At 37.3% G+C, this 16,112-nt stretch overlaps 1 protein-coding gene across 10 annotated transcripts in view; it reads left to right on the top strand.

Moving 5' to 3' along the window:
- Positions 1-16,112, top strand: part of pcm1 (pericentriolar material 1) — a 61,937-nt gene that overhangs the window by 15,551 nt on the left and 30,274 nt on the right. For 5 of the 10 annotated variants that reach the window (XM_077205035.1, XM_077205043.1, XM_077205039.1 and 2 more), the window contains exons 6-9: positions 4,892-5,020; positions 12,793-12,970; positions 14,039-14,148; positions 15,735-15,981. In XM_077205035.1, coding sequence (XP_077061150.1) covers positions 4,892-5,020; positions 12,793-12,970; positions 14,039-14,148; positions 15,735-15,981 — 664 coding nt within the window. The remainder of the gene's footprint in view (positions 1-4,891; positions 5,021-12,792; positions 12,971-14,038; positions 14,149-15,734; positions 15,982-16,112) is intronic. The other 5 variants (XM_077205045.1, XM_077205042.1, XM_077205044.1 and 2 more) reach the window with 2 other exon arrangements.

Genomic DNA, 16,112 nt, shown 5'->3' with positions numbered 1-16,112 from the left:
GCCCTATGGCAAAATCGGGTTAAAGCTTTAAAACACAATAATTAAAAACAGATTTGTAATAAAAGTGTATTACTTTAATACTTAATATAAGATGATTTGACAGCTTTTATTGCTCTCTTCATTTATAAGTCGCTTTGGATAAAAGCATCTGCTAATGATTAAATGTAAATGTTTAAATTAACCAGGTTAATGAGCAATGAAAAAAATAACAATACTGTTATTGTTTAATGCATTAGTGCATGTTGGAATTAACATTAAACAAGCTTAATAAGTGATGAAAAATTATGTTTATCGTTATATTTTGTGAAATAATGCAGTTAGCTAATGTTACACAATAAAACATTATTTGTAAAGTGTTATACACTGCTGTCAGCTGAATGGATAGCTATAGATAACTAATGTACGGCTAACGTTACTTTACTAATTATAGCCCACAGAACATTTAGAAATGAAACGGAAATAAAAATCTGGCTTTTTCACTGCAAACGTATCAAAACGCTAACGTTAGCTATTTAACGTTACATGCTATCTACGTTACATATGAAAACCATGATGGAGCCAAACTGCTAGCTCAATAATTATTCACCATAGTTAAATAGTTAACGTATAGAAATACAAATTATTTAGTGACACAAATGCCGTTTAAGTTACTTACCAGAGATAAAATGTGTGCTGCATATCCTAGAGTTGCTAGTTGGTATCCAGCCTTCTCTCTTCACTGCCGCAATCCAGGCGTCACGGTGGTTTTTGGTTTTCGGAAATCTAAACGCTTTGATTTCCGAAAGCAAGTTAGTTCCGGGCCTGAGAGAACAGCCAACAACCGAACAGCACGCCCCTAATTTAAATTTTGACATGTTTTATCAAATGAAAAAGAAAATAATCGAACAATTGCCATAAAAAACGCCTCCCGTCTGTTGTTTTGAATGTGCGCGGTAACTAACCGGAAACGTCTGAGGGCCAAACACGTCACTTCCTTCCATCTACAAATAGCCGTTGAAATGGTCTATAGCATGTTAAAATTGGCACTTTTTGAGGGTGAGCAAAAACATGCTCACGGCCCCCTGTCAGAAAGAGGGTGGAGCTTCAAGAGCTTATTCTCCGCCATACTAACAACAACAAAACAGGTCAGAAGCTGTTAGTAGCAGTGTTCAGCCTTATATGTTTAAACTGGAGTCGGACAATGATGCCTACAGAGCCAGATAATATATGCTGTATGGAAATAGTTTTGTTTAATTACCCTTATAACTTGTGTTGTCATCTTGCTTTTTCCACTATTAGTAACAAGCCTGTTGTAGCGGAACCCGTCTAAATGATGGCCAAAAATGTACCGATTCATTTATGTTCAGTTTATTGTACATCACACAAAAGATGAAGCGTATGATTTCACTCCAGAAAATCACTGTAAGAGCTGGATAAAACGCAAAACAAGTAGTGCAAATTAAAGTCAAGGTCTCCAGACTGGTACGACCAAAATTTCCTTACGCAGCGACCACAATGTTTCCCCAACATCAAATGGCAAATGAAATGAAAGCGGACATAAACTGCGCTACTCATTTGTGATTCACGGACCGTTTATTATTTTGGATTAATAATAGACAGTAAAGCGCCACAAGCTACTTGCGAGTCGTGGCCCGATCACTTAACACGGTTACTACACAGTGCTGGGAGATCCAGTGAAGAAATCCATTGAATTCGCCACAGAATTAATAAAATCGCTGCGAGGCCAAGTGAAAAGCATTCTGATTCTCTGTTTGAACAGCGGTAAGGAGAAACATTTAGCCATGAATGAACAAGTTATAGGAGGCCACAAATCAGCAACATTCACCATGGATTTAATGTAGTAACACTAACTGGTATTGTGGCAGATATAGTCTAATGCTTACAAGTACTACACATCTTTTTCCAGTACTTCAAAACTCTGTTATCCACATTGTTATTTTTAATGGGATGACCAAAACATTATCTATTCATCCTTCAAAGATTGTCCCCATTTATAAAACAAAACATTTCAAGATGTAGGAAAACTCAAACTTATTTAAAAAAAACAAACATGAAAGTGCCATTGTAACCATTAAGGCCGTGTGTCCACCAAAGCGTTTTTAGCCAGTTGAAAATGCAAGACGCTCTGCTGAAAATGCCTAGCTGTGGCCGCTTGAGAGTGTTTTGGCAGCGCTGCATTTTTTCAGTTGAGACGATTCGTTGCTATGATACAGAATATCCGCAGCACAGTTTACTTGTAACTGATTTCGTAGATAATTTGTTTCATACTAAAAAAATATTTTTCATCCATTTTGTTTGGTTAGCTCTGCTGGTTGACGTGTGGTTTTTGTCCCGCCCCTCCTCCACTGTGATTGGACGGCTGTGTAAAAAGTGACAGTGATGAGCGCTGCGTCTTACCCAAAGTTGAACATTTTCCAACTCTCGGCGACCAGTAAAAAACGCCTAGCGCTCAGCGCTTGAACGTTAAATACACGCTCAGCGCCTCGTTACGCTCTTGGGGTTCAAAAAACACACACTCCCATTGAAAACAATTGGAATTATACGCCAGCTGCGTGAAAAAACGCTTTGGTGGACATACGGCCTAAGCTTTTTTTTGGGGGCTTAAGCTATTTTCACCTCCTAATATCTATCTTTTCACTGCTTTTGCTGTTTAATTAATATTAAGACATTATGAATAATAATAAAGTAAATTTTATCTACACCTCAACCTAAGCTTAATTGCCCCCCTAGTGCTACCATATACTTTCTGTAGAACTTAGTGGCACTGGTGGTGCTGGCCGTGAACTTAAAATAAAACTGCACATTGTAATTTCTGAACCTTAAGTCTATTTATTACCAAGGCATTTGTAAGTAATAGTGAAAATGGGCGGAAAGCTTATGCTCTTAAATAATTTCAGTAAGGGTCTACAGCTCCTAAAAAAAGTTAGTCTGGAGACCTGCTTATCCATAAACTCTCTCTCCCTTTCATTTTCATCAACATACACAGCAAATTACACAACGATATTAGGTTACTAACGTAACCTCGGTTCTCTCTAGAGAGGGAACGAGTATTGCGTAAGTTTAGCTTACGCTACAGGAAAGATTCATCTTCTCGAGATATTGAAGCCAAAAAATTATCCTTAATTTTTTATTCATTGTCAACGCAGTGCAGCAGCTAGCAGACCTATAGCAGGCCATCTCGCGTGCTCATTGGCTGCCCTGCGGGCAACTGCTACAGCCTACGCCCGCGCCTTCATAGCGTCACAGCCCGCCAGAATGGGCGTGGCTTAGCGTATAAAAGTAGGGGCTGTAGGCTGACTTCCCTGGTTTTTCGTCGACTGAAGCGAAGTCGCTCGTGGCGCGAGCATGGCCGGTGACGGAATACTCGTTCCCTCTCTAGAGAAAACCGAGGTTACGTTAGTAACCGAGTATCGTACTCTTACGAGAGGTTCTCTTGTATTGCGTAAGTTTAGCTTACGCTACGGGAACACTTTGTCAACGCCGTGCGCGCCAAGCATCCACCATGAGACCCCGAACGTTCAGGGGAACCCCATAAGTGGAAAAAATAAGGTGTCCAGCCACGAGGGCCATCACTTGTACATAAGCACACATAGGGAATACAGAGCAGCGCTCCGGTCTGTATAGGCACATGGCACATACCCTACTAGTGCAGCTCAACCAGGAGAGCCGAGTCACGTGAGAGTGATCTGAGCAAGAAGATCTGGGCAGAATACACCTCTCCTTCAAACTGACAAAAGTTTAGCCTTTATTATGCTGATGTGTATGGTGGCGACACGTAGGCTAACTTGAAAGTATTTGGAGGTACAGAAAAAAAGTCTATTTGCGGGCGGGAGCGGGACAATACATAAATGTTGCGGGTATGAGAAAGTAACATAGAAAGTAGTTGAGAACGTCAGTTATAACGACCCACGTATTAAAAAATGGTGCCATTAAAAGAAACAAATGAACACCATGACTCCTTTAAGTGTTTGTCCAGCAAGATACAGTTGTTTTATGCGAAACCATAGACCTTTATCTACTGATCAAGTATAATAATAGTAACATTGAATCATCTTGGAGAGAGTTTCATCGTGTTGACTGTCGTAACCGAACACGACGCGCTGATTGAACGCTGAATGAAGAATGACTGACAGCCGCAGCGGAGGGAAAAGTTTACGTGATCTTGAATTGAATGACTTAAATGTTAATTTCTATCTCACATTATAATATATAATGGCTTCAGAACACTTAGATACTGAGTATCGGATCGGTGCATCCCTAGCTGTAGCACGTCGTTGCAACTCAGGTAATATGCCTTTTATTATTCTTAAAGTTCTGGTACTAGTAAAATGAGGAATTATAACATTTTTAAAAGCAGGGTATCATGACCTTCAGTCAACACTTTTACTTTTAGTGCAACACTAATATACATATACGTTAAATGACTTCAACACAAAATTGTTGGAACCAATAATTGCACATATTATTATAATTTTCTTTCCGTAAAATGAATGCATCAACACATTAACAAATGAAAATAATTAAATTAATTGAGATTTAATTTCAGACCTATTGTCAGACTGCACAAAACTAGGCTGCAGTCTGTCACTAACCTGAATCAGACCACAGATATGCAGTTTTAGGCTTTGTTCTTATTGGCACAGGCTTGATTAATATAGAGCCCAAATTTAGGGCAGCATGTCATCTTTCTTCCCTTCAGCTTGTCTTTGCTCTTCAGTTCAAGCACAATGAAAAAAGCATTATTTCCAGATCCTTTGTATTGAGCAGTTGCCTCTGTCCGATTCAGTTTACATCTCTGTATACATACTCAAATGTAGCAGTATTAGCAAGTATCTGCAACTTCTAAATTGGGTCTGTTCTGAGCCCTGCCCCTCCTCCATACGCTCTACAGGCGAGGAAAAATGAGGATGAGGATGATGATGATGAAGGTGCCACCGTGGACTCTGCAGTAGGTTCAGGCTCGGTGGCCGAGAGCACGTCTCTGAACTTGGAGCTGCGTTCTGAAGCCTCCAGTGCCACTGTGAGTACTCACTAAGACTCCTTCTCTCCTCTTGATGCCTGAACTGAACATTGATCAGGATGTACCGGGCATGCAAGGTGGAATTTAGAGCTCATGCTTTGAAAGGATAGTTGGCTACTTGGATTGCTGCTTCCTCTGAACAGATGGGAGCTTTGTTTGTTTATTATTTATTTAACTTATTTTACCTGTTCTTCTAGTATGTCGTTGAATGTCAAGCAAGTTGGTGTAGTATCTTACACAGGGTCCCCGCAGATCCTTAAAAAGTCTTAAAAAGTCTTAAATTCGATTTTTTTAATTTAAGGCCATAAAAAGTCTTAAAGTCTTATTTTTAAAGGTCTTACATTTTCGATGGCAATTTGACTTAGACATATATAAATGTTTTTCAACTTAAAACTGTCTAATTAGCATACTGTTTTATTTATTATTCGTTATTTGTGGATTTGCTTATTCACGTGACATTTCGCGTCACATTCGCGCCAGCATAATGTCTGTGTCCTGCACGCGAGACAGCAGGAGGAGAGAAGAATGTTGGTTCATTTCAGTTCAATTGTAAGTTCATTCTTTATGTACTTAGTGGTGTGCTATGTGTATTGTCTATTATGATATTGTAAACATTGGCACTGCGAGCTGACATCGCATTTGTCTCTCATTCTTGCTTTCACTGCGAGATGTTTGAGTTTTTGTCTTATATTTATATCATATTATGTTATCATACAATATCACATCAGCAAGAGGGCCGTTTTCCCATGCACAATAGCAAATGTGATATTTATTTTATTTAACAGTTAAATCATGAACAATAAATGAACATTGTGAGTTACATAAAACAATATTGTTTGTTTTCCCTGTATTTCATCGACGAGAATTTCAAAATGAAACCATAGCAGAGTCTCAATGCAACAGACAGTGATGATGATTTTTTTTTTGACTGAAATCTGCGTTTTGAACAGATAATTTTAACGATTCAATGAACAATTTTTCCTGAATGAATCAGCCGTTTGAACAAATCGGTTGAATGAATGACTCCCTAAGACAGTGACTTGCCGCTACATACTGGCGGTTTTAGTATCACATTTAAAGTACCCTTTAATTAAAATGTTACAATTAGAAATCAGTTTATATTTAAATATTGAATTAAAAAAATTATCTCATAGCTTTATTTATGCAATTGTAAATGGAGTGTAAATATGTTAATGCCATTTCTGATGATGATTCTTTGTCACCTCTGCACTGCAAAGATGGTAACTGTTGTATTGTGTTATTATTCTAATATAATTTAATTTGAATGTTAGAATTTGACATAAAAGGTGATGCATACCTCCAAGTTTAAAAAAAAAAGTCCACATATAGGGGAAAATGCCCCTGGAAATCAATTTAAGGTTGCAAATATTGCCCGTTAATGAAAAAAAAAAAAAATTCTGTCACTGCTGTGAACTGACCACTACGTAGAATATGAAAAATATGAATATCTTCGTGAGTCAACTCATCTGTCAACAACAGGCCTAAACCAGCCATGGGACCAGTACAAAAACACAATCAGTAAAATATCATCTAATTATTATCAACAAAACTTTGAAAATATCGAGACTCATCATTTATCGAGATCATGATTTCTTTGGGTCTTAAAAAGGTCTTAAAAAGCATTAAATTTGACTTTAAAAAGTGTGCAGATACCTGCTTACTGAATTAACCCCTTGTGCTGGCATTTCTTTTGTTGTTGTTTTAAATTAATGGCTAATTGTAAAATGTATGTAACAGCATGAGTTTTATGACCAAGATAAGTGATTATACTTTGACTGTGTCATTTTAAAATGTGATTTGTTGAGATATAGGAGGTTGCAGGAAGACATTTGATGCCGACTTATTTCCATGAAACTGCTTAATGAAATTTGAAGCGTATGCAACTCAACAGGTTATGTTTGTTAGATGATGCCCTTCTCCTTTCTTTTTATTCCTCAGTTAGTTGATCCCATTCTCAATGCTTATTGGCTAGTCATCTGCTGCAGATAGTAGCTTGACAGTCTAATAACTTGTTCAGGAACATAATTGCACTTATGGAGTTAATCTGATGATCAAGCAAAGGGGAGCTTAATTACCTGTCCGTGACTATTTTGGGTTTCAGTGCTAAGAAAACTGCTGATACTGTGGATTTATAACTGCTTTGTTTGTCTTTAAATTGTGTGATGTGATTGTGCATTACAGACTCAACAGTAGGGATATTTCCTGCTAACCTGGTCTGGCCAGTAGTTCCGACTTTTTCCTGGCACAAGTTAATAAAATAAAATGTTTTCTTTAAGAAAAACGTTTCAGCTTCAAATATTAGCTGAAAACCCGATGAGTCAGTATGACCCATTTTTGCTTTTTTGAACCAGCAGAATTCACACCAACTAAGGGTGTTCTGATTAGGATTTTTGAGGCCGATTACCAATCACTGAAAGCAGTATCGGCCAATCCCGATCACCAATACTGATCACCAAAATAACTACATTTCTACATGATGGCCTACATGATGAACAGAAGGCTTCAAATAGACCCACAGTTATTCCTAACAACAATGTACTGTATATTAAATATTAGGGATGGGGCCGATCCAGTATCGGTATCGGCTCCGATACAGCCATTTTTGCCGGATCGGGTATCGGTCAGACGAGGCTAGGGCTGCAACTAACGATTATTTTGATAATCGATTAATCGGACGATTATTTTTTCGATTAATCGATTAATCGGATAGAAATTAAATTAGATTTTTTTATTATTATAACTAAATAAAACCGTAAATCAGGGTATTTATGTGTAAAAGTGTACTTTAAAAAGTGCAAAAGCCACACATTGAGTTTTACTAATATCAATATTTGCATTGTTTTTAATGATAATTGCTGATGGCAAGTTGACAAACATGATTATTGTTAAAAAAATGATATCCAACATATTATGTTTTAACACAATTTTTGTTAAAACAAATTTACACAGACATGTTGTTCAGATGTGAATATCTGAACTAAAAACAAACTAAAAACATCTAAAATATATAATTCATTTAATTTTTATTTAAAATTAATTATATATAAGGAATATAAGGATAAAGAATATAATATATATTATATATATAATATATAAAAGAATATAATATAAGGATAAATTGATTAAATAAATATAGAAAGACTGAAAACAATTGTGTGAATGTAGAGCCGCAGTATATCGCGTTTGAAAAACAATTAAAACTTAGTAGACAAATGCTATAAAAAGAGAACGGAATGGAGGTAACGTTACCCAGCAAGCTAACAGGCTTGAGTAAAGGACAGGAGAAATTATGCATTAGTGCACAAGCATTCGCTGAAAACCACTGAGTACAGTGACTAAAAAACAATATTTTACTGCTGCTGTTATTAACTGCCTTTGTATTTAATGCTTCACTTTGTAAAGACCGTTTTAATTTAACCTATTTCTGCGGTAGCGCTATTTTAATCCATCACTTACGTTGCGAGCGAACTGATTGCGCAACCTGATGCTCGAGACAAAATACAGACATCCCAAGATCCCGGAAGTCCCGGGAGTCTCCCGCATATTGATTGCGGCTCCCTGATGCCCGTGAATTAGTTCAAACTCCCGAAATCTAGAGCGCGCAAGCAAGAGCGCGCATGCGAGACTGCTCCAAACCGTGTAGCGCGCGCGCTCGGCAGAGCGCCTGAGGGAGAGAGACCTTGCGTGTGTGTGCGTACCAGTAAACGCTCCCCGTGACGTAAGCAGACCAACTAATCGATAATGACATTCGTTGACAACGATTTTCATAATCGATTATAATCGATTTTATCGATTAGTTGTTGCAGCCCTAGACGAGGCCGATCTAAATCCGATATTGTGTGTTTACTATTGTGTTATTGTTAAGCCCCACAAAAGTATTATAAAGCACCATTAAGTGTTCGTGCACTATATTATAAATGTTCTGAAGCCACTCTATAGTATAATGTGAGATAGAAATGAATATTTAAGTCATTAAATTCAAGATCACGTAAACTGTTCCCTCCGCTGCGGCTGTCAATCATTCTTCATTCAGCATTCAACAGCGCGTCGCGTTCGGTTATGACAGTCAACTCGATGAAACTCTCCAAGATGATTCAATTACTATTATTATACTTGATCTGTAGATAAAGCTCTATGGTTTCGGATAAAATGACTATCTTGCTGGACTTGCTGTACCTTAATCATGTTACTTTTTAACGTGTGTCTGTTAGATCACAACACTGGAGAGCACTATAATTGTTCTTCAAGCACACAGTAACTGAAATTTAAAACTGTTAAAAGAAAAGGCTGAATAAACTATTGCATAGATAGATACTGTACAATACACTACGCATCAATATGTCTTTCCTTTGTGCGTTGAACTTTTCAATGCAGACTCGACGCGCTGCGCGCTGTGACTCCATGTTGCTTCAAGCGCATCATTCTGCGCTCGGAATGCGCATAAGCGATTTGTGCCGCACTGTATTGGAGTCTTTCATAATCATATCATAATACTTTTGCGCAATGAAAGATTATTAAATGTCCCATCTATCATATGTTGCTGCCTCAATAAACAGCTGTGCTATACATTAAAAAAATGTCTTAATTTTATAGTAGCTAGACTATATATAAAATAATTTATCTTTTTGATTTTTGTTATCTTGTTTTTTATGAATGTATTTTACAACAATACAAACAGCAATGTGTAACGTTTTACCAGATTTGGTGCTGGTGCCTACACTTATTGTCTCTTATTTGTTTCTAACCTTATACTTACCTCAAGTTGCCTTTTGGGACATACATGCATACATATCATACTTGCCTGTAGAGAGAAGTTTATTGCAGCATCATATAAAATCAACAATAATGATAATAATAATATTAAAGCAAACACAGCTCTGGTATCGGAATAGTATCGGTATCGGCCGATATCCAAATTCAGGTATCGGGATCGGATCGGAAGTGAAAAAATACGGATCGGTGCATCCCTATTACGTATTAAAATTAAGAGATGACAAAGTATCCTGAATTAGGAACTTTAGTTATAGGCAAACTATGTGCAACATATTACATTCCCTCTTTTAGAAGACAGCAGCAAGAATATTAGGCCGCTGTCACTTTCTGAATGCACATATCCAGTATACTGAAACATTTCCCATCTGTTTATGCTCACTTGAGACATAGCCAACTGTGTTTAAGTGAAAACTCATCAAGACGGTAGTTTTGGCATATTTCTGTGTGTATTTGACTGTTTAGGTGTGAACCTGAAGCCCAAAATACACTTTTCTTATTCGTGTTCCATTCCATCTAGGAGCGCACATAAAACCGCATAGGAATCAGTATTTTTTTCGTGGCTTGATGCAGTTAGTAAATGACTGATTTACTTCTCCGAAGGACATAGTGTTAAGCGCTGCCATTTCTACACAGCTCTGGGAGATCCAGTTGAGAAAGCTTTTGAATTTGCCACAAAATTAGTATTATTGCAGCGAGATCTACGGGGAAGCATTCAAATTTGGCACAGAATTCAGTTATAAACCACAAATATCAATTCAAACAGCGCTGATGTGGAAAACAGGAGAAACAAATATTAATGAACAAGTTATAGAAGGCTTTTTAATTCACAAATCACCAACATTCACCATGGCTTTAATGTAACCATGGTATTGTGGCAGAAATAGTCAAATGGTTTTTTACATTATTTATCTGAGGGTTCGTAAAATATTTTGAGAGTGAAATTCATGCACTTTTCAAGGGCTTTGAATTGCTTCTCAATTTTTAAAGCAATTCAAAGCTCTAACTAGTATCCAATTTTATTGTTTTTTAAGTGATGATTTGTGAAACTAAAAGTTTAAAGATATAGGGAAGCTAACACTTTGTGGCAAACAGGCACTTTTATTTAAAAAGACATGAAATTACCACTATAACCAGTAGATTCTGGCAGATGGGGGACTTGTTGACAACCATTTCCACACCCTAATATATGGAAAAAAGTATGAAGTCACAAAGTTGTATGCTGATGATACAGTTATTTATTCTTCAAAACGCGATATTAATTCGATTCAATCTTCACTGCAACTTAATTTTAATACTATTCAAAAGTGGTTCTCGGATAATGGACTTATATTGAATAAAAGTAAGTCATATAGTATGTTATTTTCTACTAGGTCTGCCCGTCATAACCAAGGTAATAGTCTAACAATTAAATTCTTAGATGGTACTTTAATGGAGAATGTTGAGGAATTTAAATATCTGGGCCTCTGGCTCGACTCCAGCCTCTCCTTTAGGCCTCATATTGACTCTATAGTGAAAAAAGTAAATTATAATTTAAGATTATTATATCGTTCAATTAATTGCTTCACACAAGCGATTAGATTAAAACTTGTAACTCAACTTTTATTTCCTACTATTGATTATGCTGACTTTGTCTATATGAGTACAACAGAATTACACCTTAAATCCTAAAATGTCTCTGTCGATTTGTGTTGAGATGTCTGTTTCTAACTCATCATTGTCATATGTACCAACAATTGAATCTCTTATCATCAAAGGCCAGACGACAGCTACACTGGTTCCAGTTTATTTTTAAATGTTTATTTTTTAATTATCCTCTTTATTTGAAGCAACATTTAGTTCTATATAGGTCAACTTATGGCCTGAGACACCTTGATCATCTCTTTTTTGCTGTCCCTAATATATCTAAAGAAATCGGAAGACGTGCTTTCAAATTTAAAGCCCCCTCTGATTGGAACAGCTTACCTTGTTCCTTAAGGTCTATCTCTTCCTTTCCACTCTTTAAGTCAGCCCTATTAACTTACTTGCAATTCTGTGATAAATGTAAATGTTTCCCTGGTGTTTGACCTGTGTGTATGCATGTGTATATAGGTATGTATTTTTGTATTTGTATTTGTAGGTTATATTTTTGCTTGTTTTGGTGGCTTCATCATAAATGGTTCTCTCCTGTAATATTGTAATATCTTAATATCACCTTAATCTTATACTATATTGTTTATGTGAATACGCTTTGGACAGAGGTGGGACAGGCTGGGGTGGATGGTTGTGAGGAAGAGCTTTAGTATGTATGTATGTGTAAGTTTTTTGGTGTTATCTTGAGGACCCCCTCGAAAACGAGATGTTTAATCTCAAGGGGGTTATCCTCTAATAAAACGAAATGAAATGAAAGTCTCATAAAAATGAAAACTTTACCCAGAAAACAAGAGTGCTCCTTTTGTAATCACTGAGGCTGTTGGTCAGTTTAGTATGATACTTTAGAAAAACAATGGTACATTTGAAAAGAGTAGAATATTCAACTTTTCCTTATAAAAAATTAGGGTTTTGCACGTTACTATTTTTAATAAAAGTTGATTTAATCTGCATATCAATTCAAGCTCAGTGCTTTACTGTTAAATTTCCAAATTGTAATATTATTGGTAACTGCACTTATTAATGCAAAACACTTGATACATTTTCCCCCAGCGCTACCAAATCAGTACCAAAATGGCACCGGTGGCAGTGCTACCAAAATGGCACCGGTGCTACTTCTCTCAAGTGTTAGTCTAGGGCCCTGATAGGGCAAGTGACAGTTGCGTCAGCTGACCTGAAACTCTTTCACATTGGTCCTTGGCCAGCGGTGATCCTTATTGTTGAGCCCAGACATTAGCTGACTGTAATGTTTCTATGACAACCTGCAACCTCAACATGTTGTTGCTATTGCAGAGTTCCACAGATTGATACTAGTAATTTGTTCTAATGATATCTTTGTCTCTCCTTCTCAGGGCCGTGGGGTGTGTGTAGAGCAGAAAGAAGAGCTAGAAAACATGCGGAAGCAGCATGACCTACTAAAAAAGATGCTAGAACAGCAGGAGCAACTCAGAGCACTGCAAGGCCGTCAGGCTGCACTACTGGCCATGCAGCAAAGTGCTGAACAAGCCATAGCAGTGATGGACGACACTGGTGAGGGTTTTATGTTTACTTCATGTTTCTGGAAGTTAGAATCATTTCCATTTTTATTGTGTATAGAGATGCACCGATTACAATTTTCTAGGCCGATTCCGATTTCCGATTTTTCATGAGTTTGGCCTGCCGATACAGATTTTAGCTAAATCCGATTTCATTTTTTCTAACCACTTTACAGCAAACACAAATGTATTTTCTGTCTTTTCTTTAATAGAACATTTTGCATAGAACATTTTTGGAACAAATTAAATAAAATAGAACTAAATAAATTATTACTCCTGGTGTGGGAAATTCACACATCACATCTAAGTGCAGTGTTATGGTATGGAAAAACCATTTTCATTTCCATATATTCAACACAAAAAAAAAGTGATTACTTATTTAGGAAGCTAAACTTCTGTATGAAAACGAGTAATGGCAATAAAATAATATATAAATAGCAAATAAAAATACAATAAATGTAGCCTTGCAGTATAAAGATGTTTCTCAAAAGACACACACACACACACACACACACACACACACACACACACACACACACACACACACACACACACACACACACACACACACACACACACAGGCCTATTGCAATCACTTGTACATCAATGGCAAGTTTTATTTTGCAAACAGTTGTTCTCTCGTCTGCTACATGTCCAGCCAGGCTAAACAATCACTTTAATTGAGCGCAAACAGCGCAGCAAAAATAGACTCTGTGCCGAAACCCCGCTTCACTGCTGCTCACGCGACGCTCCTGCTCGACGCTCACGCACTGCTCCTGCTACCAGTGTGATTGCACTCATTGATTAACATGTACGGAGGAAGAAGAAAAAAACGCGCTGCTCACGCTTGCGATGTGAAATGGCCGTAATTCACCGGGTTTCCTACATTTGCATTCCGTGTGCATGTGTGATGCTGATGTTGCCAGATGTTAATCATGTGGCGCCCGAGTGCATTTGACCGGCCGGTCGCCGGTCATGGCCGATCACGTGAAAATCGTCCGATTCCGGTCACCAGCCGATCACTCTGTGCATCTCTTATTGTGTATATATATGTATATTACAGTTGTTACAGAGACTACTGGAAGTGTGTCTGGCAGGAGCATAACCTCAGAGCTCAATGATGAACTCAACGATCTTATCCAGCGCTTCCATAACCAACTGCATGATTCTCAGGTACACCCACACCTAACCAGCCACATCTTTAAATTTATAAATGTATGTATACTTTGTTCATTGGAACATAGCAGGCAAAATACTAAGATTTTATATATATATATGTATGGGGGATTTGGAATTGCATAACCAATTTTTTAGAGTGCCGTACCCCTCTTCCACTTAGACTGCAGTCAAACCTTTTCCATTAAGGGACAATATTTGCCCCCTTTAATCAATTTTTCCATTTAATTTTTTACCTTTGTAATACCTTTAAAAAAGAAATAATTCCTTTAATAAAACAATGTTCAATAAATATGTTAAAAATCTTTTAATATTAAAGGTGGGGTATGTGATTCTCTTTTTTGTAATTTTTTTTCAAAATAACTTGAAATCATATTCCTAACCCACTTACAGCCACTGAGTTAGAAGCACTGAAATGAAAATTAAGCAATTTAATCATCTGTGGAACGGGCAGGACTCGAAAAACTCCAGCCAATCATTTCCAAGACCACCTAGAATCATTGGACAGAAAGTTCGTCAATCAAACGGTTGTACCACACCCCCCTCCCCCCAGCGCGCGTGACCCCCTTCCTGCGCATACTCAAAGCTCGTGACGCATGCGGATCTCGTCAGTAAAGCCGGTTCCATGATTAGTAGTAAATCGTCATTACAATCTCTCGCGCATCTGAGTTTTCGCTCGTGCATGATTGCGCGTCCATGTTCTTCGAATGGGTGGAGTCAGGGCCAGCGTTGGTGAAAGAAGGTAGGACCATTTGAATTGTGTATTTTCAAAATCTGCCGGTCATTTTCCAAATCACATACCCCACCTTAATAAACATATTATATTAAAATCGCCAGTAGGTAGCGGTAACTCATTGTCTTTATGTGTGAGACATCGAGTCATTAATTGAATCTCACGATTCGTTCAAAGCCACAGATTTCGTTGCAAAATAGAGCAATAAGCCTTACTATAGCCTACTGTTTTAAATGTAGTAAATCACTTAATGTTACCCTTTTGTTTTGTTTTTTAACTGTTGTATAAAATCAATGTCACATTTGAAATCGTGTGGATATTCAGTAAACATTGCATCAACATTAAAAACACTGCTGGATATATCAGCCTGCATTTTGTTCGCACAAACAGCGCAAGCGGCTCGATGAAGTATAGTAAAATAGCAAACCATTATTTCAAATTGTAATAATATTTCACAATATTACAGTTTTTTCATGTAAATTTGATCAAATAAATGCAGGTTTAATTGAGCCTAAGAGACTTCTTTCAAAAACATTAAAAATAGTAATTTTTCCAAACTTTTGACCAGTAGTGTGTGTGTGTGTATATATATCAAAATTGTGTACGTTGCTGTTTTACATTTTGCAACCTAGAAGTGAAAGCAATTGTTGAATAATTTACATGGTTACATGGTACATGGTAGATTGGTTCCTTCTTTCTACAGACAAAAGGTCTATTGTCCTAACCAGATAATATAACTGCATCACATGACTTATTATTTGAAAATGTCTGTGACATTTTTTAAAAAAGTTGTCACTGTTCCTGAATAAAACAAAATCTAACTACTAATTTTTTTATTTCACTCTTTCAGTCTCAGACGGTCCCTGACAACCGACGACAGGCAGAATGTCTCTCTCTTTCAAGAGAGGTGTGCCGGTCTCGCACTACCCATAATTCACGGGGTCAGTTGCTCTCCTCTGCCCCACTAACTACTGCATCAACCTCCACAAGTGCTAAACTTACCAAACTGCAGGAGCTACAGGACAAAAAGCAGACCATGGACAAGATCCTCCAGGAACTCCACTCCCTTAGAGACCAGACCCTCAACAACAGTTCCTGTAAGCCTCCCCCTCACACAGCAGCCATGCAGTTACTATGACACTTTCCATTTTTAATAAGTCCCTTCCCTTTAGATGATTTCAATTGTACATTTTTGCAAAATAGTTGGTGTTGCATTAGATGCTTTTGA

The sequence above is a fragment of the Siphateles boraxobius genome, unplaced genomic scaffold (genome assembly GCF_051911475.1).
Source record: "Siphateles boraxobius isolate OS27281-9 unplaced genomic scaffold, OSU_SipBor_1 53, whole genome shotgun sequence".
In the NCBI taxonomy this organism is placed as follows: domain Eukaryota; kingdom Metazoa; phylum Chordata; class Actinopteri; order Cypriniformes; family Leuciscidae; genus Siphateles; species Siphateles boraxobius.
This window is presented reverse-complemented; position numbering and strand designations above follow the sequence as displayed.